General features: G+C 34.5%; 2 protein-coding genes across 2 annotated transcripts; both read right to left on the reverse strand.

Moving 5' to 3' along the window:
- Positions 1-1,048: 1,048 nt before the first annotated feature.
- Positions 1,049-6,906, reverse strand: LOC114302342 (uncharacterized). Its single transcript, XM_082920078.1, has 6 exons — positions 6,502-6,906; positions 6,241-6,345; positions 3,392-3,901; positions 3,095-3,323; positions 1,895-3,009; positions 1,049-1,796 (listed from the first exon to the last, which is right to left on the reverse strand). The coding sequence occupies exons 1-5, from the start codon at positions 6,700-6,702 to the stop codon at positions 2,552-2,554; spliced, it is 1,503 nt and encodes a 500-aa protein (XP_082776204.1). The 5' UTR covers positions 6,703-6,906; the 3' UTR covers positions 1,049-1,796; positions 1,895-2,551.
- On the reverse strand, positions 1,251-2,173 carry LOC145821605 (uncharacterized). The gene is made up of 2 exons (XM_082918137.1): positions 1,895-2,173; positions 1,251-1,796 (listed from the first exon to the last, which is right to left on the reverse strand). Exons 1-2 carry the CDS (start codon positions 2,171-2,173, stop codon positions 1,251-1,253), a joined length of 825 nt encoding a protein of 274 aa, XP_082774263.1.
- Positions 6,907-24,282: the final 17,376 nt, after the last annotated feature.

Here is a 24,282-nt window from a genome sequence, read left to right on the forward strand (position 1 = left end):
TGATTATTGAAACAATATAATTTAATAAAATAATACTATTTATTATCAAATTATAATAATAATAAGGGTACTGTTATGGTGTGTAACCCCTTACGCTGTGTTTGGTTGGGGGATTTGGGAAGGGAAATGGAAAAGGAAATGGAAATGAAAGGAAAAGGAGAAAGAATTAATAGAATTCCAAATCCCAACTATGTTTGGTTGTGTTGGGAATCCAAGGAGGAAAAGAAATCATTTCTCATGAACTCTCTCATTGTCCTTCACACACAGAATTGTAGTCATGAATTGCAATAACAAAAAATAAGGTTGCACATGATCAAAGTGCTATTTGTTTTTTAGAAAAAAAAAAACAAAATTAATTAATTTTTTTAAAAAAATAAAAAATCAATCAAAATAAAAAATTAATTTATTATATTTTGATAAAAATAAATATATATATATATATATATATATTAATTTGATAAAAAATTAATCAATCAAAATAAAAAATAAAAAAATAAAAAATTAATTTGATAAAAATAAAAAATCATAACTAAACAAAACTTTATTATATTTTCTCGACAAATATATATATATATATATATGTTATTTTTTTCTAATTTTTCTAATCCAACCAAAAATGTACGAGAACATAACAACCACATCAATCACTAGAGCACAGAACAAGTGAAAACATATAGTCAAACACTAAAATTACATAGATCATCTTTTTTTTTGACAATAATATAAAAGCATTTATATATTAGTGGAAGAGCTTCCCCTCCAAACTTGATAAAGTTTGAATTGCAGATTCAACAGACAGACAACAATTTAAATTGAACATAATGATGACTCCAAGAGTTCTATTATGATGATCAGAATAATCTCACAAGCATTACCAAAAAAAAAAAAAAAAAAAACAAAGAAATAACATCAATGTATCATAGTGCAGCAATACATCACAACCACCTACAGACAGCTAGCATCAGCAACAGCATAAGTGCAGAACACCAAACCAAAGCATAAGACAGCATCAACAGCAGAACATCAAAACCAAGACACCAGACTCATCCACCAATATAGAAAACATAACATCAATGTATCATAGTGCAGTAATGCATCACAATCAAAATAACAGATTCATCTACCAAAATAGACTCACCACCAACTAATAGAGTCTACATACAAAAAATCCAAGCCTAATGATATTTTCATAGATTCACCACATCCCCGAAATATTCAAATAAAAAAGTACCAACGAAAGAAAAATAGTACTACACATCAAAGATTGAAGATCCGAATTTAACAGACAACCAAAGACCTCGGCGTTCAACAGGGCATTCTAGGTATGCTCGAGCATCACTCACTTCTTTAGCAAGAACTTGATAGACCTTCATTCGAGAAGCATCACTCATGCCACTAACCTTCTCAATCTCCTCAAATAATTGTCCATTTGTGTAGTTCCGAAGGTTACCACGATCAAGCGCTGCTGCAACTGCATCTAGACCTTCCTTAATTGACCTTATTTCCTTACTCAGTGTGTCACCTAATTTATTCTTTCTCTTCTTTGAGTTAGAGGAACAAGATACTTCAGCAGTTTGGTCATCTTGAGTTCCAATCCCATCAAAATTCTCTGAGAGTGACTCAGTATGATCGGTATTTTCATCATCCAAAAGAATTTGTTGCCCAGCCCAACGAAGTCGCTTTTCTTTTGGACCTATAGCAAGACTCCCAGTTGCTCGATCCTTTTCGAAGAGTTGACATAACTTTTGAAAGTTTTGAATCGGAGCATGTCGAAATTGAGAAGCTTTAGGCTTTGCCTATAGAGAATAGCATATATAATATTATATTAAATAATGATGAACAAATATTGTAATTTTCTAGTACAGAACTACATCAATCTGGCAATTAGATATACCTTGAGGTAAGCTGCCCATACACCTGTTGTAGCTTCAATCAGTTGTGTTGAATGATTATATCCAAATCCACTATCAGTTGTTAACATATCTTTAGCCATTGCAAGATTCCTTTTTAAAGTCTTCAACCGATTCCTTACATGACTGGAATCACAATGTACACTAAACTTGGTACTCACCGCATTGCTTGCAGCTCTATAAGCAGATGATGTAAAACTACCACCAATTTTTTGCCCTTTGAGCATTTGGTCCAAGAGTGAGTCAATAAGAACAACATCCATTTGATTATTCCATTTCAAATGTTTCTTGTCAATTTCTACTGAACATTCTTGGTCACCTTCCACTTACACTCAAAAATGCCATAAAACATATCGGAAGAAGAGCATAGCTAGTAGCAAATTATCACCTAAACAAACGCAATGTTTCACATAATACAATAACAAATTAAAATATAATTCATTCCAAGATAACATTCAAATAATAATAATTAACTTGTCAATTTTTTGTTTTATCAGCAAAAGAAAAATATTATATTGATGTAAAGCAAATGAGTACATAATGGGTACATCACAAGAACAAGAACAAGAACAAGAACAAGAACATCAAATAACCCTTCTAGCCCCTCTCTGTTTTCCAAAATCCATATTAAAATTTGATTGTCATTGAAGATTTATATCATAATCTCTCCACATGTCAGTAGCTATTCGCTCCCTTAACAATTCTCCTTCCCTACATTCTTCAGCTAAACTTGATCTAGCCACGTTAGATTGCACTTGTGCTCTTCTAAGCTCTGTATCAACCTCCTCAATAAGACTTTCATTGGGATCAACACCCATGAGGTAGTTGTGCAAAATACAACAGGCCAAAACAATATCTGCTTGAGTGTCAACATCATAATATGGCTCTGTCCCACTTCCTAAAATCGGAAACCTTTTCTTTAGGACACCAAAGGCTCTTTCAATTGCATTTCGCAAAGATGCATGACGAAGGTTGAAAAGCTCTCGAGAATTTTCTGGTTGATGAACACTATACTCCTTCAAATGGTAACGAGTACTTCTATATGGAGCAAGGAACCCAGTTTTTAGTTGAAATCCTGCATCTACTAAGTAATATTTCCCTAGGACCAACAAGTAACTAAATGATGTTAGTTTGAAAGAAAATAGATTTATATTCATCAACATATATACACGTTCAGTGATCACCTTGAGGAACGATCAATTTATCCATTTCTCTTGTTAATGCATTATCTAATATTCTCGAGTCTGAAGCAGATCCTTCCCATCCCGGAAGGATATATGTAAACTTTAAATCAAAAGAACATGCAGCCAAAGCATTTTGAGTGGGATAGCATTTTCGTCCTCGGTATCTTTGTGCATCCTTGTTTGGCACTCTTACACGAAAATGTGTACCATCAATCGCACCAACACAATCCTGTAAAAATTCATTATTTGTATCCAAACATATAATATTATATACCCTAATTGCATTCATGTAACTACCTTAAAATAAGGCCAATACTTGGGATTGTTTCTAATCTCTGGAGGGCAGTTGAATCCATCAGGTTGCTTTAAAAAGATATCTTCCAATGATATAATGGCTTTAAGAACTTGATGAAAATGTCGACTAACAGTCTCACCTGATCGTCTATAAAAGAACTTGATCGTACGGTTCCTCAAATTATGGCCAATTATATGAAGGAATTTTGCAACTTGTTCTTCTACTTTACTTTGAGGATTGTCTCTAAGAAACTGAGTTCTTTTAAGCATGCTAACTAGTGTGGCAAACGCATCTTTGCTCATGCGTAACTGGCTACGACAATCTGCATCTTCCAAAGTCGTTAGCCGTTTAATTAGGGCATATCTTTCATAATCTCCTTGTTCTGAAATTGACTTCCTTATATGATCACGGCAATGAAGAATTGAGACAAGGCTGACAGCATATGAAGCATACATAGCTACACAAGTGGCTGCCCACTTTCTATACTTTTCCCACTCCTCTTGATCATTTATCTACAATTTTTTAATATATCTTGAATTAAACAAAATGTTGATAATAATTCTAATAAATTAAAGAAATTGATATAATATTATAAAACAATGTGAACGATATCAATGTATCAAGATTTTGAAATTACAGGTATATTGCAAAAATAGCAGATACTTCATTTCGTGATAAGATAGTAACAGATGGCTTCAGTAAGTTGTGTACAATGTGTATAAACGTAACTGTAAATTCATAGATTTCCTATTGGTACTTTTAGCCATCCACCTGATTGGCGAGATCACCCAGAACCCACTTAATTACATATTATATTTTCATGTTCTTATGCATCCCCTATTATGTAGGTTCGACTCTCAGGGCTGCCACTCTTTGCAAATGAAACCAGAAGTTAGGTTTATATGCAGTCCACCTCTTCCAGCACTAAATAGTGACCTTTTCCCTTACTTTTTCAGTGTAAATTGATTCAGTACAACTATTTAGCTACCATTTTAACTGGTGAAGATGTTGAAGCAACTCAAACAGTGGAATTGCTAGACCAACATGAAACAGTTTATTTGTCAACTAAACCATATTCATTTGTTAGCTATATTATGTACATGCCAATATTTTCTTACACCAAACATGAAACACCCCCTAATGTAATTGAAACATACACATGTATAGTGTAAAGCTCTATATAACCTGTTCAGTCATGCAAGTAAAACCTTGAGCTGTATACATTATACCTTCGCTAATTGAAACAACAAAAACTACGAGCTGAAAATCTATTCCATAGGCACATGAAATACAGTTTCCCAAATTATCAAACAAATAAAAATTGAAATATAGGGTCCCTTACAAAGTAGAAGTGTGGAAAATCATTACACAATAGAGACAGTGCACCAATAAGGTAAAATTTGTGCATACATAAGGTTAAAATAAATGCCCAAATTGAGTGCAAACACAACTCATAGATAAAATCAGACAGGGTACATATAAATAATAGAGAAATAGACAATTTAAAGCTAAAACCTGTACAGAAGGGTATTGCCCAAATATATGATTAATGTATAGACTAAGCCTGTATTTCAATAGAGATATGTCTTTATAGGCCTCAAATTGCAGTTCATATCTTCTTTTACAAAAAAGTTTGGAAGCCTTAAGTTGGTTTTACTATACATAGGAATTTCCCACATATCTCAGTTTCATATTCTTAAATATTTAGGTAAGAATAGGGTGGTGAATCATAACATGACCAGTAAATATAAAAATAAACATATGCACTAATAGCAAATTGCTTTATTCACTTAACCATGAAAGATGGATTTTATTTTGCAACAAATTAGTTATGAAGCATTCACGACTTGCATAAAGTACAATATGTACAGTGGCAATTAGCACCCACCCACTTGAACACCACCCAAACTCAGGCTCCTCCTTTGTATAACAAACTGTTTCGCATTCGCTTCACTGTGGGAATTTAAAGTTGATTGTTTGAATGAAGACTAGGTCTCTCAATCTCATTCATGTAAATGGGATCCAAGGTGTACACTAACCTATATTAAAGAGGGCGTTTTGAGCCATATGTTGTCTGGCTCAAAATGCCCACCTTGCAACTTCAAAATGCCCTCTTCGAAACACATCAAATTCCACCTTGAAAGCTACAATCTAACAAACAATACATCAAACAATGGCCAAGAAAACTGATAAAAGAAAGAAAAAAAAAAATCTTTGTTATGAGGTCCCAGAAAGTAAATATTCTTCAACAGAACAAAATTAAAAGGGCATTTCTTTGTATTTTCCTCAACAATTTCTGAGCAACCAAACAGAAAATTAAAGAACTAAAGAAACACTTAAATATCAGACAAACAGAAGGTATTATGGTTTTCTCGGGACCCAAACAAAAAGAAAAAAGAAAAAAGAAAAAACTAAAAAACCAAAAATTATTAATTCTTCTTGTTTCTTTTGCAATTTTCCCAACTTTCTGACCAGCCAAACAGAAAATCAATAAACTAAAGAGAAACTTAAAATCTACCAAAAATTGTAGGATATAAAGAAGAATTTAAACAGAATGAAAGCAATCATAAAAAATAAATTTTCTTCAAACCAGTTACATCGTTAGGAGAAAAAAAAAAACGTAGAATTAAACAAGCGATGTGAATCCATATTAGAAACCCAATATGAGAAGAGAAAATGTATTCGATCGCATACCTACTTCATACAAATAAAAACCCAAGGACCAGAGTTTCATACAAATAGAAATGAAAACAAATTGAGAAAATATATAGGTGTGTGTATGTATGGAATTTTCAATACAGATCTGAGTTTGATGAGAGGAGAAGAGAAAACGAAAGAGGGGCACCAATACCTGATCGAAACTTTCGGGCAATGAATTATCAATCGAGTTCAGTGATTGCAGATCACCAATTGAAGCAGATGATGATCCCCGATTGGAGCGATTTTCTGAATGATGCTGCGAATCAGAAATTCCTACCAGAGTTAGATCTGCAATTTCACTTCGAAGCAAAATTGTAAAGCAACTTGAACATAAATAAACAAATTGGTGGAAATCAATAGAGATCTGAGTTTGATGAGAAGGTAAGAGAAAATGAAAGAGGAGCACAAATACCTGATCGAAAAATCCAGGCAATGAATCTTCAATCGAGTTCATTGATTGAAGATTACCAATTGAAGCAAATGATGATCCCTGATTAGAAGGGTTTGCTGAATGATTCTGCGAGTCAGAGTTTGCTACCGGAGTTAGATCTTCAAAACTCGTCGATGGTGGTTTTTTGAAGCTACTCATGAATGGTTTCCTGCGAGAAGCCATGAAAAATGAAACTCTCTCTCCCCGATAAATTTTTCCCCTCAGTTTTCCCAGTCTTTTCTCATAGATATAAAATAGAATTGAAGGGTTCCCATTTCTTTATTTATTTCTCACTCTCTTTCTTTTCCCATATATTTTTTATTATAACCAAACATAAATAGGATTACATTTCCTATTTCTTTTCCAAATCCCACTCCAAAAACCCCAACCAAACACAGCATTAAGGTTGCACACCATATGTAACCAACACAAAAGGTGTAAGTGGAAGGTGTAAATATAAAACAGGACAATAAACAAAAAGGCATAAATATAAAGTGTAAATTACACACTTAAAAAAAGTCATAATAATAATAATATTGTTATTATTATTATTATAACAACAACAATTAGAGATACCCTACATACTTCATAAAAGGCTTTCTATTGACGGCAAGGATTTCTTATACGTTGCCCCAATGCAACACCAAGAAGTTCGGGCCCAGCTCGGACCTGGGTCCCATTTTTAGTACATTGGAATTTTTTAAAGTTTTTTAAATGACTAAGGCTACGCTTGATTTAGGGGTTATTTGAGATGACTTAAATAAGTGTATTTTTTATCTTTTTATGAAAAGATGAGTTGTTTAGGATGACTTAAATAAGTGTATTTTTTGTCTTTTTGTGAAAAGATGTGCAGAAAAGGAGAAAAATGATGTGATGAAAAAAAGATAAAAAGATAGATTATTTGGGACTTCCCAAACTTGGCCTTAATTTGCTTTGATTTAGTTTTGAAATTAATTTAAAAAATGTGAGAGATAATATATGATTTTAGAATAAATTAAAAGTTAATCATCTTCTTAAAATATAATTTGTACTTTGAAATATTATTTTAAAAATAATTTTTTGAAAAGAGCTTAAAAAATTTAAAAATTTGATTGATTGTATATTTTGAAAATAATTTTGGAGTTTTAGAATTGTGATGATTGTATGATATGTTTGATTTAATTTTAGAATTATGATTTGAGTGTGAAATTGTGTTTTGAGTTATTGAATCATGATTTAAAAAAATGAAATTTATTTGATTATGAGTTTTGAAAATAGTTTTAGAATGATTTTTAATTTTTTTTAATTTTTTTTTTATTGATTGATGTATAGAATGTGAGAGAATGTGAGAGGAGAGATGACACATGAGAAAGAAAAATTGATTGATTGATTGATTAATAACAATAAAAGAGAGAGAGAGAGAGAGAGAGAGAGAGAGAGAGAGAGAGAGGAGAGAAGGGTGTTGAAAGTAATTTTGAATTGTATTTTAAAAACATGTTTGGTTAATATGTTTTATTTAAATTATGATTTAAAAACAGGGTTAAGTTTTGAAAAGTAAACCAAATGTTACCGTAATATTTTTTGTAGTTGAATAGAAAAGTGTAAGAAAAAAAATGATTGAGAAAGTGTTGGCTTATTTTTCCTACGAAGGAGAATATTATAAATGCGAGCGTGCCAGTAAAGATTAAAAAATCCTTACAGATTAAATTCAAGCCAATTATCAAGCGATTGCGTTGACGGTTCTTTTGCCTCAATAAAGAGGGCTTCAAAATTGCCAAGTGTAGAGAAAAGAAAAATTAAAAGAAGGAGACAAAGAAAGATGACTGAGTGAACAATCAATAGTAAAAATTACTTACCTCTACTCCTATGCTTCGAAAAGGAAGTACATAAAATGCTTTGAAAATGAAATGCTGAAAATGAATGCTTCAAAATATAAATCTATGTTAAACTACTCTTAAGATAAGAAAAATGACAAGAAATATTGAAATCAATTGTCTTTGATTTGAATTCTGGGATCCTTTACAATGTAGCCATGAATGGCTATTTATAGACAAATATTTGTAGAAAAAAACTTCCAGCAATAACTATCCAATAACCACCTAAAACTACCCACTCTTCCATCTTCATTCTCATAATGCCACATAACCCTTCATGTCTTCATAACTTCTCATAACCTCCAAATGAGTAAGAGGATGCCACATGTCTTGCAATTATATAAATAATAAATAATAATAAAAATTACAGATTTATGGTGCTAACATTACCCCCTGCGGCCCTTAAAAATGATATTTATTTGAATTTTTTGAAGGGCCGAACCAAGCACATGACTAATCTAAACAATAAAGTGCTTTGAATAATATCAACAAAGTGCTTCGAATGATATAATAGCACCAATAAACTGCTTCGAATGAGCATGAAATTATGACTAGATGTTGCGAATTATATATATATGCATTGAAGGGATATTATTTCAGAAAAGTTTCGAAGGATAATCACATATTTTCAAGACAAAGCCAATGATTCACCTTAGCAAACTGTTATACATGCTAAATAACCAGCTTCGAAGGTGGTATAGAGGACTAAAATTATCATTCGAAGGTCGAAAATGCCAACAAAGGACGAATTATATCTTTGAAAATACTCGGCAAAGCTTCGAAGGTTCACAACTATCACTATTTTTTCTTCAAAGCTATTGTTGATGCAAGATGGAGTGCTTCGAAGCTTACAAAATTATGGCAAAAGGGCTTTCGAAGCAACTTTTGGCCAACATTGTGGTTATTCAAATTTTGTATATTTTGGTTCACACATAATTAATGAAAATATTAATTTTATGCTTTAAACCAATTATTAATTCTCCGAAGACACCAAAACCGTTGTTCTTTGAACCAACTTTTATAGAATACTAGTTACATTTTCATGTAACAAATGGCTATAAAAATGGTTATCAGTAAAGCCACTAATTATCATGCCAAAAGTAGGCATTATTCAATAATTAATTAATTGTCATTTTACATATATTTGAAGGGAGGTACACATTTCGAAGGTTTTCTCGTCCCATGTTACATTTCGAAGGTGTTTATCGATGACAAAATCACCCTTTGAAAGTCACATATGTTACTAAAGGATTAAAGTCGTCTTTCGAAAGTGCTCACGACATCTCTTCGAACTAAATCTAAAGAGTTGGATTATTATGAAATTAGTTTGGCATTTTAACTAGCCATTAATGGCTATAAAATGATATTTCAATGAATAATCTACTTCGAAGTGTCTTGAGACATGCTTCGAAGGTAACCACAAAACCAAATGGTAATGGTTTTATGGATCAACTAATAACAACATTTTTGGCTCAATATATTGCAATAATGAAATATTATTTGTTAGCCATTCCATCAAAGTCAACGTTTGATGTGATCCACAAATCCAAAATGGATTTCGAACAACAAAAGTCATGGTATAGTGTGACCATGAAAATTTATACTTTTTGACATTTTGAAAAATGTCAAAAAATTTGAATTCATGAACAGTGGCTTGTTCATTATTTTTGACCATGTTTGTTTTAAAAATATGGCTTTTGCCGAATAGATTTTCATAATTATTTGGCAAAGTGGGTTGTTTTTCCATGTTAGCCATTAATGGCTTATGAAAATCACCCATAGATATGTTATTTTCATGACTTGACTCTCTAAAAATTGGTTTTGAGACCCCCCAAGCCATGCATGGAATATCATTCTTACCCAAATTTGACTCAAGAACATGCTCTATCGTTATGTTAATTTCATAATTTAGCTCTTTAAAAACGAACTCTTGAACCCCCGAGCCATTGATGAAATCAACTCTTTGCTTTTGCTATTTTTAACCATGGAAAAATTTTGAAAAAATTCACCAATTCCGGGCATTAAGGCCTTAGTTAAAGACTTGGTAGTGAGAGTTGATAACTCATCATTCCATTGGCGAATTTCCATATCAAGTTGATGAATTTCTCCAATTAAATGGTGTCTTTTTTCTTCCACCAAATAATATTGTAAGGGATGAAAATTTATTTCATCAAGAAAATGGATCTCTTCTTGATGATCCAAAATTTCTTGTTTACGCCAATAAATTTCATCTAGGCTATTTGAAATGGACAAATCCAATTCATTTTTCATTTATTACACTTGATGTCCCACTGGGCGTGCCAAAAATTATTGGCTTATTTTTCCTATGAAGAAGAATATTATAAATGCGAGCGTGCCAGTAAGGATTAAAAAATCCTTATAAATTAAATTCAAGCCAATTATCAAGCGATTGCGTTGACGGTTCTTTTGCCTCAATAAAGAAGACTTCAAAATTGCCAAGTCTAGAGAAAAGAAAAATTAAAAGAAGAAAGAAGGAGACAAAGAAAGATGATTGAGTGAACAATCAATAGTAAAAATTACTTACCTCTACTCCTATGCTTCGAAAAGGAAGTGCATAAAATGCTTTGAAAGTGAAATGCTGAAAATAAATATTTCGAAATATAAATCTATGTTAAACTACTCCTAAGATAAGGAAAATGACAAGAAATATTGAAATCAATTGTCTTTGATTTGAATTCTGAGATCCTTTACAATGTAGCCATGAATGACTATTTATAGACAAATATTTGTAGGAAAAAACTTCCAGCAATAGCTACCTAATAACCACCTAAAACTACCCACTCTTCCATCCTCATTCCCATAATGCCACATAACCCTCCATGTCTTCATAACTTCTCATAACCTCCAAATGAGTAGGAGGATGCCACATGTCTTGCAATTATATAAATAATAAATAATAATAAAAATTACAGATTTATGGTGCTAACAGAAAGAGAGAGAAAATAGAGGAAAAAATAATTAATTGATGTGTAGTAGAACTAAAAATGATTTTGAATTTTTTTTCTTAGTATTGGCCAAATAATTTGTTATGTTTTAGATATATATGGGCGATCCAAAAAATATATGTAAACAGTAAACAAAATGTGAAGAAATGAAAAATAAATGTAATAAATATGAAGCATTTTAAATGTATGTAGATTAAGTGTACATAAATCAGAAAAGCAGTTTTACAATTTTAAAAACGTTCTTACAAATATACGCATATTTTTTGATCAACACTAATAAATACATATGAAACTCTACCCTATAGAATATATTAAATCTATTTACAAAGCATATTTAGATTACGTAGGTAAAAGAAGTAAATAAAATAATATATATATATATATATAAAGATAAAGAGTTAAAATAAAATTGACTATAGTATTGTAAAAAGTTTTGACTACGTATGTAAAAGAAGTAACCAAAATTGACTATAATATTGTAAAAAGTTTTGACTACAAGACAAAAAGAAAATACAAGATAAAAAAAAACTCTAATTAAAAACTAGTTTTGAAAGCTCCTAACCAAACATGTTTTCAATTTGTAAATTTCTAAAACCTAATTTCAAAATGTACAACTCAAAAATTAATTTCAAAACTCATAACCAAATAAGTTTTAAATTTTCAAAAGTTTACTTCCAAAATGAATTTTAAAACAAAACCAAATGGAGCCTAAGTTTTTTTAAAACAGTTTTTAAAATTTAAAAATTTGTTTGGCTGTATATTTTAAAAATAGTTTTGTAATTTTGTAGTTTGAGATGGTTCGTAATTTTTTTTGTAGTTAAATTAATGGGTGTGAGAAAAAAATGATTGCTTAATGTGTAAGATGTGAGAAAATAAGAGAGAAGAGAGAAAAAGTTATTGATTGATGTGTAAAATATGAAAGAATGAGACAGAAGATAGAAAAAGTTATTGAAAACAATTTTGAGAAAATTGTAAACCAAACAAATTTTAAGTTTTGAACTCTCAAAAATTGATTTGAAAAATAAACCAAACAAGTCCTAAGATTTGAATAATATTTTATTTTTTACTTGTGTTATGTTTAATTATTAATTAATTATTTATTTTAATTATTTATTATTGATTGATTCACTTAACCATTGTTTGGGATATTGGCTATTTTAGTTTGCTTTTTAACTATTTTATGAGATGAAAAAAGTTATGTTTGGAACAATTTGTAAATTTTTTTTTTTCTTTTTTTTAGATAGTTGTGAGAGAAGAAATGATTGATTGATGAGTAGAATGTCACATTTGTCTTATTGATTATTTTAATCTTTTAGCTCATTCCAAACACCAAGTGAGTCATACTTCTAACTCGATTCAACCCAAGTTACAATGGGGGGTATTTGGTAAAAATTATTTTAAGATAAAAGTTGATATTCAAAAAGCAAACGTTAAAAATACTCTTCATCTAGCTTCGGAAAAATTATTATTTTTTAATTTATTTAAGTTATTTATACCTAATAAACTATAAACGAAAATTACGCCAAAATAATTTGTCACTAACTCCCATACAAGCTATAAGCTTTGATAATCCCTACCAAAGAACCCAAATGAGTTGATGGCTTGGGTTTGATTGATTTGGTTATGGATTGTAAATTTTAAAATCAATTGAGTTAATTTTAAATTTAATATTAACTTCAACCTCCACTCATGTGCACCACAATCTAACACCACTTTGTTTCTTTTTTATTTTTATTTTTTTATAGAGAAATTTGAAAATAACGTTATGATTTAACTATGGTAACAAATTAAACATGACTTTTCTATTTCTTTAAGATTAAAAAAATGAACAAACATGTATCAAAATATGTAAAAGTTTATTATGTTAGTTAGGGGTGAGCAGCGGATATATGAATCCGCCTGAATCGATCGAATCAAACTGATCCGCTGCATTTTGGGCGGATGCATGATGACGAGCGGACGGTTGTGGATTGATTTTTTTCAATCCACCTAATTTTGGACGGATGACGGATTTGAGGTTCATTTGGCCGCAACCGAACCGCCAAATCGCGAGCACCCCTACTAATTTGTAAGACTTTGTGTTTCAATTTGTTTAAATATTATGTTTGTATTTTCAATTGAAAAAGAGTTTAAATATTCTGTTGAAAAAGAGTTTTCAACTTAAATATATTTTTTTATTTTTAAATCTAACTCTAAATAAAAAAGATGATATATGCTGGTTAGTTTTTGTTTTTAAAAACAGATATAGATGTAACAATACATAGGCATACAATCTCTACTACTGTTTTGTTCATGGTTTTTGTGGTTTGAATTATTTTTATATTTTAAAAACCACATATTGTAATACTTTATGTGGATGAGGCATGCGGTGATTGTAATATGTGGATGGAGCATGCAGTGATTGTAATATTTTAAAGTTTCAAAACTTTTTTCTTTGGATGAGGCATACAGTAATTATAATATTTTTTTTAGTTATTGACTGTAATATTTTTTTTGTTGGAAGTGCACAAGTTGAATTATATTAAAAATTTATAAAATTTTAAATCGTCAAACCGATTCGCATCGATCCACAAATCCGCTCAATCCACATCCGCAAGATTGGCAGACGGATACGGATTGATTTTCTCCAATCCACCAATCTGACGGACGGATGACAAATTAAAAATTTTGTGGTTGCGACCGACCTGCGCCCACCTCTAATCTTATTGATAAGATTTAGGGCTGGTTTGGCATACCTCAAAAAAGTCCAAAAGCCATAAAATTAAAAAGTTATCACTATTCACCCAAAAAAATATAAAAAAATTAATTTGACAAAAAAAAGAGTACAACTCACATGTCACGTGAGTTGAGTTGTACTTTAGCTGCACCACATTTTGTACAAAGGAAACAGGCGGAGAAGCAAACAAGACGATGTTGTTCGGCCCGTGGGGGTCCATCACAAGTCCCGTTTTGATAATCTGAACTGTTTAATGTATAGAACTCGTCGTGTAACGCCCTCAAAATATTATACAAATCAGTCATTCATAAAGTCTATAAGCATAGTAGAAACATTATATCTTCATTCATCAAAGTCTTCTTTACAAAAAGTACTGCGTACATTACATGTTCATAAATGTTTATAATTGATAACAAGTAAATAATGCCCTACGGGCTTACATCTTTCCAAGTTATCACTTGGTTACAACAAAAGAAGAGTTCTAACTCTTTTACATATAAAGCCCTCGACTTGGAATTTTACATTACACACCAAATAAAATATACAAAGTGGAGCCTTCAACCTCTCAACCTCCCAAGCTATGTCCTTGGAGGTGGCATATCACCTGCACCTGAAAATGGTATCCTAAGTGGAGTGAGCTAAAGCCCAGCAGAGATATGCTAAACCAAATATGAGAATTAACTAAAATATGAACATTAGATAAATGTGTGATGTTCTTAATTGACGTATATGTATTCTTTCCAAGACCAATTAATATAGATAACCAATATCTCAATTCATTTCCGTTTATCCATTATGGGTAAATTCATTAACCAAATTCATTATTATCGAACAACCAAAATGAGACTACAACTCAATGGTTCACAATTCAATACATTCAACAATCCAATACTTCTATTTCTTGCCATTTTACGGAACTACTGTAACAACCCTCGTCACTGTTTACCGATTAACCACTGATTACTGCTAAATTGAGGCTGATTATGATTGGTAATCGAACTGATTGAAATACTGAACTGACTGACTGAAATCTGGAACTGAATTGATTAAGTATATCTGTTTAATTGTATGTCTATCTGTTGACTGTTTGATTATCTGTTCATGCCTTTGTGTTTAAATTGCGAATTGAAGGCCTTATCGGCGGCTGAATCTGAAATTGATTGATGATTTGTGATCCTTAGAATTAATGTGATTTTATGGCATATTCAGTTAAAATGTGATTTAGTATGATTAAATTGGATTAAAATGGGTTAAATTGCAATAGTTGGCTTAATTACCAATTTGCCATCCTAGAGGGCCACTTGCTAGGCACTTGTGAGACTTGGTCATATACATTGCATATCTTTTCTTCAGCCCTTTTGTGAGTTATTGCCGACTAAAGGGTGAGAATAGGGAGATTGGGTGATTTCATCTAGAATTACTTGGAAATTGGAGGAATTGAAAGGAGTTCTTGCTAGATTGAACCTCAAGACTAGTAATTAAGGAACCTAGGTATGAATTTCATCCCCTTGATTGTGTCTTTAAGTTGATTCATGCATGGTTCATGTCTAATTTAGGAGCTAAGTCATAATTTAGTTCTAACATGTTGAACTATAGCTTAATTCATGCATGCATGTTTGGATTGTTGAGTTTTGAGTTGTTTTCATGGCAAAATGTTACATGCATGCTCATAATATGTTAAGTCCATGATTTCATCTTGTTTTGGAAAGAATTGGCTCCTTGGAGCATGTTTTGGAAGCTTGGAAGCTAGCTAAACTCATGCATGTCATGCTTGGATTATGTTCTTGAAAGATGGTTTGAAATTGTGTTTAATTGATCTTCCCTTGGGCTTTGATTTTACAAATTGAGCTTTGAATCATGTTAAACTATGAGTTTTGAGGAGTTTTCTGGAAAAATTAACCCAAGAGGATTGGTTTTGATGCGTTTGAACTTGGTTTTGAGCTTGAAGTTCAAATTTGGAAATTCCAGATTTTGAACTCACGCTCGAGCGGGGTGACTGGCGCTCGTGCGTGAAATTCGTGCTCCTAGTACTTTGCACTGTTTTGAAGTTCGCTCGAGCGGAATAATTGACACTCGAGCGGGACATTGTGTCTCATGCTCGAGCGGGTGTCGAGTGCCCAATCGAGCGTGATTTTCACCCATCCAACACTTTTAACTGTTTTGCTGAATGCTCGAGCGGGTAATTCTACGCTCGAGCGGAAACCTTTGTCTGCATGTCCGCTCGAGCGGAGTAACATACGCTCGAGCGTGACCCCTGTTTTCTGAAAATTTTGAAAATGCTTTTAAAGTGCATCTTTGCATTCTCATCTCATCCTAGGCATTATTAGGCCTAGTTTAAGACATCTTAATAAGGATATAGATGTAGAACACACCGAGGCAAATTAGGGTTTAAGCTATTATCTTTCCCAACTGTGTAGCTCAGTGTGTGTTCAATCTGTAACTGTGTAGGGTTGGTGATTGGGGACGCGCTCTAGCTTTGCTGTAACCCAGAACTCTGTGAGTAACAACTGTGTAAAGATATGTTCAAAATGATTATCTTCTGAACAATTGAACTGTACTGCTTTCTGAACTGATACTGTTAATTGAATGAATGCATGTCCTATATTCTGAACTGTATTGTGGCATCCTTAGCAACTACTATTTACTGTTACTGTTATAGAGATCTCTGTCGGTTCCCTTGTTAGAACCACTACTGTTACTGATTGATGGCCATCATTTACTGTTCGGTCTTTTAAGACCTGCTGTTTACTGTACTGTTATGCTAATGGATGTACCACATATGACTGTTATGACTGAATGACTGATATACTAAATCAACTGACTGTTTTCAATACTGAAAGGACATTCATTCTTAACCTCTTTACGCATTATGCTATTCACTGGGCTTTAGCTCACTGCTCATATACATATGTAGGTGTACAGGCACCAGACCGTGGTTAGAAACATCGGGGTAAGCTCTAGTTTTGTCAAGCCAACCACTGTGCCTCACTGCGAGGTTCCGAGCCCGTCAAGTTATGGTTTAGGGGTGTTTTAGTTCCCCCTTCTGTCTCTGTAACTGTTTTGTTTACTATACTGTACTGTTTAATAGGGATTAGGTCCCTGAACTGAGTGATTGTATATATGTACATACTGTTTTGTCCGACTGTATATATGTGCATGAAAAGTCTTTTGGCATACAGACTATCACAGCTCATTGGACATTGTTTATTTACTATATTGGCTTCCGCCAGGCCCCTGTACTCTGTTTTACTATATTACTGTTAAGCAGGCCTTCGGTAATCTCGGATTACTGGCCGGTTACGGTGCTAAACCCATAGGGACGGGTTTAGGTCGTGACAGAGTGGTATCAGAGCGATACTTACCACGAGTTATACCGCACACACGTGTCCAAATGAGCTATAGGATGTCCTAGAAAAGCGATTAGGGCATTACATGAGCATGATAAGTGTGTGGCTATGACATGACTGAATGTATGCTAATATGTTAATCTGTTTGAACAAATGATTACCTATGTTGATAACTGCTATAACTGCCTATAGTGAAATGGATAATGTGAGAACTGCAAATGAATCTGAATCCTCATCCTCTGAGGCAAGAATGGCAAGACTGGAAAGAATGATGGAACTAATAATTGAAAGATTAGATCAACAATAGAATCAACAACCCCCACCTCCTCCTCCGGTACAGCCGGAGCAGAATGTGAATGTTAATGATGGGGACATAATTGCTCTCACCCATAAGTTCAGCAAAATGAAACCGCCATCCGTCCAGGGAGGGCTTGAACCGTTAAAAGCTGAACGTGGGTTCTTGAGACAGAAAAATTGTTTAAGGTTTTTCCGTGCTCCGAAGCACATAAAGTGCTATTGGCCACCTTTACTCTGCAAGAAGAAGCTAGAAGGTGGTGGATGCTTATCCGTAATGACAATACTGTTATGACTTGGGCTCAATTCAAAGGGGCCTTCTTTGAAAAGTACTTCCCTCAGTGTGTTAGGGACAGAAAAGTAACTGAATTCGAACAGCTGAGACAGGGCACAATGTCCATTGCTGAATATGAGACAAAATTTACTGAACTTGCCCATTATGCACCACATATGGTTGATACTGACTACAAGAAGGCCAGAAAGTTTGAAGACGGCCTTAATGTTGTAATACTCGACAGAATAAATGTTCTGAAATTACCGAATTATGTAAATGTTCTTGACCGAGCCTTGATGGCTGAATCGAACATCGAGGCACTAAAAACTGAAACACCAGCGTCTGAATGGCGTGGTAAAAGGCAGGGTTTTAAATTCAAGAAGGGCAAACATAACCCATTGAACAAGAAACAGAATACGGGGTCAACAACCAGCCCCAGCCAAGGGAGTGGTTTCATACCACCCTATTCTGAGTGTGGCAAGAAGCACAAAGGGGTCTGTTACAAAATATCTAGAGCCTGTTACGGGTGTGACAAGGTGGGCCACATGGTTAAAGACTGCCCCTCTGCTCCACAAGCTAGTAGTAAAGCTGCACCAAGCGTGGCAGCATCAACTGTTGCACCAAAACCGAACCCCAAAGCTACCGGGAAAGAGCCCATGAGGCGGGGCTGAGTGTTCACCCTAGTACCGGGAGACGTGCAGAATACCGAGACTGTTGTGTTAGGTATTCTCTCTATTTGTACTCAAAATGCTTATGTACTGATTGATTCGGGGTCTACGCATTCATATGTGTCGCGTGCTTTTTCGCGAAAACTGAATAGACCATTAGAACCCATGAATTATCTGTTAGCTGTATCATCACCCATTGGGGGATCTATGACCTGTGCATATATGTACCCGACTTGTGAAATTATTGTTGGAGATGCACATTTGTTTATTAACTTACTGCCCCTGAACATTGATCATTTTGATATAATATTGGGAATGGACTAGTTAACGAAATACCATGCTACCATAGACTGTGTAACGAAACAAGTAGTTTTCCGTCCACCGGGTTTACTCGAATTTGTGTTTAATGGGGTTGGAGTAGTACCTTCTCCGTATTTGATTTCATCTGTGAAAGCTGTTAAATTGATTAGAAAGGGGTGTAAGGGATATCTGTATTCTGTGTTGACTGTATCTACTGATGATAATGCTAACGTGAACAGTATTCCTATAGTCAGAGAATTCCCAGATGTTTTTCCAGTTAATCTGCCAGGGGATTTGACTGAAAGGGAGATTGAACTTACCGTTGATGTGATTCCGGGAATGCAGCCAGTATCTAAAGCTCCTTACCGAATGGCTCCAATTGAACTAAAAGAATTGAAAGTGCAACTGCAAGAACTGCTAGATAAGAAGTTCATCAGGCCTAGCACTTCACCTTGGGGCGCTCCTGTTTTATTTGTGAAGAAGAAAGACGGCTCACTGCGACTGTGTATTGACTACCGTGAACTGAATAAGGTAACTGTGAAAAATAAATACCCATTGCCATGTATTGATGACTTATTTGATCAGTTACAGGGTGCTCAAGTGTTCTCTAAGATCGACCTTAGATCAGGATACCATCAGTTGAAAGTTAAACTAGAAGACATTGACAAAACTGCTTTTCGAACGAGGTATGGACATTACGAACTTTTAGTTATGTCTTTCGGAGTTACCAATGCACCTGCTACATTTATGGACCTCATGAACAGAATCTTTAAACCATACCTTGATGACTTTATTGTAGTATTCATTGATGACATACTGATTTACTCCAAAAGTATAGAAGAACATGAACATCATCTGAGACTTGCCTTACAGACCCTAAGAGAACAGAAACTTTACGCTAAATTGTCTAAATGTGAATTTTGGCTTGATCATGTTATGTTTTTGGGGCATGTTGTTAGCAAAGATGGAATTTCCGTTGATCCATAGAAAATTGAAGCTGTAGTGAACTGGCCTAGACCAACAAATGTGACCGAAGTCCGAAGCTTTTTGGGTTTGGCTGGATATTACAGAAGATTTGTCAAAGATTTCTCCAAAATTGCCTTACCGTTGACTCAGTTAACTCAGAAGGGGATATCATTTGACTGGACTGACCAAAGGGAATCAGCATTCTAAGAGTTGAAAACTCGACTTGTAACTGCACCAATTCTTACCCTACCTTCCGGTACGGATGGTTTTACTGTATTTAGTGATACTTCTCATAAGGGTTTGGGATGCGTTTTAATGCAGAATGGGAGAGTTATTGCTTATGCTTCCCGACAACTGAGACCACACGAAAAGAACTACCCGACCCATGATCTGGAACTTGCTGCAGTAGTATTTGCACTGAAAATCTGGCGTCACTATCTGTATGGGGCGACATGTGAAGTATATACCGACCACAAGAGTCTGAAATATTTCTTCACACAAAAAGAACTGAACATGAGACAGCGGAGATGGCTAGAACTGATTAAAGACTATGACCTATAGATTTTGTACCATCCGGGAAAAGCCAACACCGTTGCCGATGCACTGAGCCAGAAATCAATTGGAAATTTAGCCTGTTTGCTTACCGGGCAGAAAGAATTACTTTGTGACCTTAAAAAATCTGAAAGTGAAATTGTTTTACGAGAACAAGGTGGAACAATAGCTGTTATTTCTGCTCAACCAGCACTGATTGAAGAGATTAAAGAGAAACAACAATTGGATGACTTCTTAAAGAAGATTATCGAAGAAAGGGAAACTAAACCAAGACTGGGTTTCAAATTTGAAAATAATGTACTGAAATTTCAAGAAAGACTGTGCGTACCAAATGATTCTGAATTGAAAAGAAGAGTTCTGCAAGAGGGCCACAATTCAAAATTTTCTATCCATCCAGGGAATACGAAAATGTATCAAGATCTGAAACTGAATTTCTGGTGGCCGGGAATGAAGAAAGAAATTGCTGATTTTGTATCGAAATGTCTTCATTGCCAACAAGTTAAAGCCGAACATCAACGACCCGCAGGCTTATTGCAGCCCTTACCGATACCGGAGTGGAAATGAGAGCATATCACCATGGATTTTATTGTGGGATTGCCTCGCTCCAGTAAAGGTATGGACTTAATTTGGGTTATTGTTGATAGACTGACTAAATCTGCTCACTTCTTACCTGTTAAGACAATTTATAATGCGAACAAATTGGCTATAATCTATATTGATGAAATTGTTAGACTGCATGAAGTGCCTGTGTCCATTGTTTCTGACAGGGATTCGAAGTTTACATCGAGATTTTGGCAAAGCCTACAGACTGCATTGGGTACTGAATTGAGACTGAGTAGTGCTTATTATCCTCAGACCGATGGCCAGTCAGAAAGGACCATCCAGACTCTGGACGATTTACTGAGAATGTGTGTCCTTGATTTTCAGGGAAACTGGGAAAGTCATTTGCCCTTAGCTGAATTCGCCTACAATAACAACTATCATTCAAGTATTGGTATGGCGCTTTTCGAGGCATTGTATGGCAGAAAACGTAGATCTCCGATTTGCTGGGCAGAAGTTGGAGATGGGCCTTTGCTTGGGTCCGAGATTGTATACGAAACGACTGAGAAAGTGAAACTGATACAACAGAGACTGAAAATCGCACAGAGCAGACAGAAAAGTTATGCTGATGTCAGAAGACGGGATAGAGAATATGAAGTAGGTGATCACGTGTTTGTGAAAGTGACACCGATGAAAGGCCAGACTCGTTTTGGAGTCAGAGGCAAGTTAGCACCGAGATACGTCGGACCGTATAAGATTATTGAGAAAATCAATCCGGTGGCGTATCAAGTCGCGCTTCCTCCTGAAATGGAGCATATGCACAACGTCTTCCACATTTCTATGTTGAGAGACTACCTCCGGGATCCTTTCCATGTGATAGAGCCTACTCGTGTAGTGCTGAGCGATAACTACACTTACGAGGAACGGCCTATTCAGATTATAAACAGATAGATCAAAAAGTTGAGAAACAAAGAGATCCCGTTAGTGAAAGTTGACTGGCAAAACCATGGTGGCGTATATGCCACTTGGGAGAGGGAAGATGACATGGCTAAAAGATATTCGGAACTGTTTCCACTAAATCCTGTTTTCTTCCAAAACGAAGGTAACTCGAGTTTAGAGGACTAAACTCTTTTTAAGGAGGGAAGACTGTAACAACCCTCGTCACTGTTTACCGATTAACCACTGATTACTGCTAAACTGAGATTGATTATGATTGGTAATCGAACTGATTGAAATACTGAACTGACTGACTGAAATCTGGAATTGAATTGATTAAGTATATCTGTTTAATTGTATGTCTATCTATTGGCTGTTTAATTATCTGTTCATGCTTTTGTGTTTAAATTGCGAATTGAAGGCTTTATCGACGGCCGAATCTGAAATTGATTGATGATTTGTGATCCTTAGAATTAATATGATTTTATGGCATATTCAGTTAAAATGTGATTTGGTATTATTAAATTGGATTAAAATGGGTTAAATTGCAATTGTTGGCTTAATTACCAATTTGCCATCCTAAAGGGCCACTTGCTAGGCACTTGTGAGACTTGGTTATATACATTGCATATCTTTTCTTCAGCCATTTTGTGAGTTATTGCCGACTAGAGGGTGAGAATAGGGAGATTGGGTGATTTCATCTAGAATTGCTTGGAAATTGGAGAAATTGAAAGGAGTTCTTGCTAGATTGAACCTCAAGACTAGTAATTAAGGAACCTAGGTATGAATTTCATCCTCTTGATTGTGTCTTTAAGTTAATTTATGCATGGTTCATATCTAATTGAGGAGCTAAGTCATAATTTAGTTCTAACATGTTGAACTATAGCTTAATTCATGCATGCATGTTTGGATTGTTGAGTTTTGAGTTGTTTTCATGGCAAAATGTTACACGCATGCTCATAATATGTTAAGTCCATGATTTCATCTTGTTTTGGAAAGAATTGGCTCCTTGGAGCATGTTTTGGAAGCTTGGAAGCTAGCTAAACTCATGCATGTCATGCTTGGATTATGTTCTTGAAAGATGGTTTGAAATTGTGTTTAATTGATCTTCCCTTGGGCTTTGATTTTACAAATTGAGCTTTGAATCATGTTAAACTATGAGTTTTGAGGAGTTTTTTGGAAAAATTAACCCAAGAGGATTGGTTTTGATGCGTTTGAACTTGGTTTTGAGCTTGAAGTTCAAATCTGGAAATTCCAAATTTTGAACTCACGCTCGAGCGGGGTGACTGGCGCTCGCGCGTGAAATTCGTGCTCTTAGTACTTTGCACTGTTTCGAAGTCCGCTCGAGCAGAATAATTGATGCTCGAGTGGGACATTGTGTCTCATGCTCGAGCGGGTGTCGAGCGCCCAATCGAGCGTGATTTTCACCCATCCAACACTTTTGACTGTTTTGCTGAACGCTCAAGCGGGTAATTCTACGCTCGAGCGGAAACCTTTTTCTGCATGTCCGCTCGAGCGGAGTACCATAAGCTCGAGCGTGACCCCTGTTTTCTGAAAATTCTAAAAATTTTGAAAATGCTTTTGAAGTGCATCTTTGCATCCTTATCTCATCCTAGGCATTATTAGGCCTAGTTTAAGACATCTTAATGAGGATATAGATGTAGAACATACCGAGGCAAATTAGGGTTTAAGCTATTATCTTTCCCAACTGTATAGCTTAGTGTGTGCTCAATCTGTAACTGTGTAGAGTTGGTGACTAGCGACGCGCTCTAGCTCTACTGTAGCCCAGAACTCTGTGAATAACAACTGTGTAAAGATATGTTCAAAATGATTATCTTCTGAACAATTGAACTGTACTGCTTTCTGAACTGATACCGTTAATTGAATGAATGTATGTCCTATATTTTGAACTGTATTATGGCATCCTTAGCAACTACTGCTTACTGTTACTGTTACAGAGATCTCTGTCGGTTCCTTTGTTGGAACCACTACTGTTACTGATTGATGGCCATCATTTACTGTTCGGTCTTTTAAGACCTACTGTTTACTATACTGTTATGCTAATGGATGTACCACATATGACTGTTATGACTGAATAACTGATATACTGAATCAACTGACTGTTTTCAATACTGAAAGGACATTCATTCTTAACCACTTTACGCATTATGCTATTCACTGGGCTTTAGCTCACTGCTCATATATATATGTAGGTGTACAGGCACCAGACCATGGTTAGAAGCGTCGGGGTAAGCTCCAGTTTTGTCAAGCCAACCACTGTGCCTCACTGCGAGGTTCCGAGCCCGTCAAGTTATGGCTTAGGGGTGTTTTAGTTCCCCCTTCTGTCTCTA

Source organism: Camellia sinensis, chromosome 3 (assembly GCF_055761805.1).
Source record: "Camellia sinensis isolate YWXY chromosome 3, ASM5576180v1, whole genome shotgun sequence".
NCBI lineage: Eukaryota > Viridiplantae > Streptophyta > Magnoliopsida > Ericales > Theaceae > Camellia > Camellia sinensis.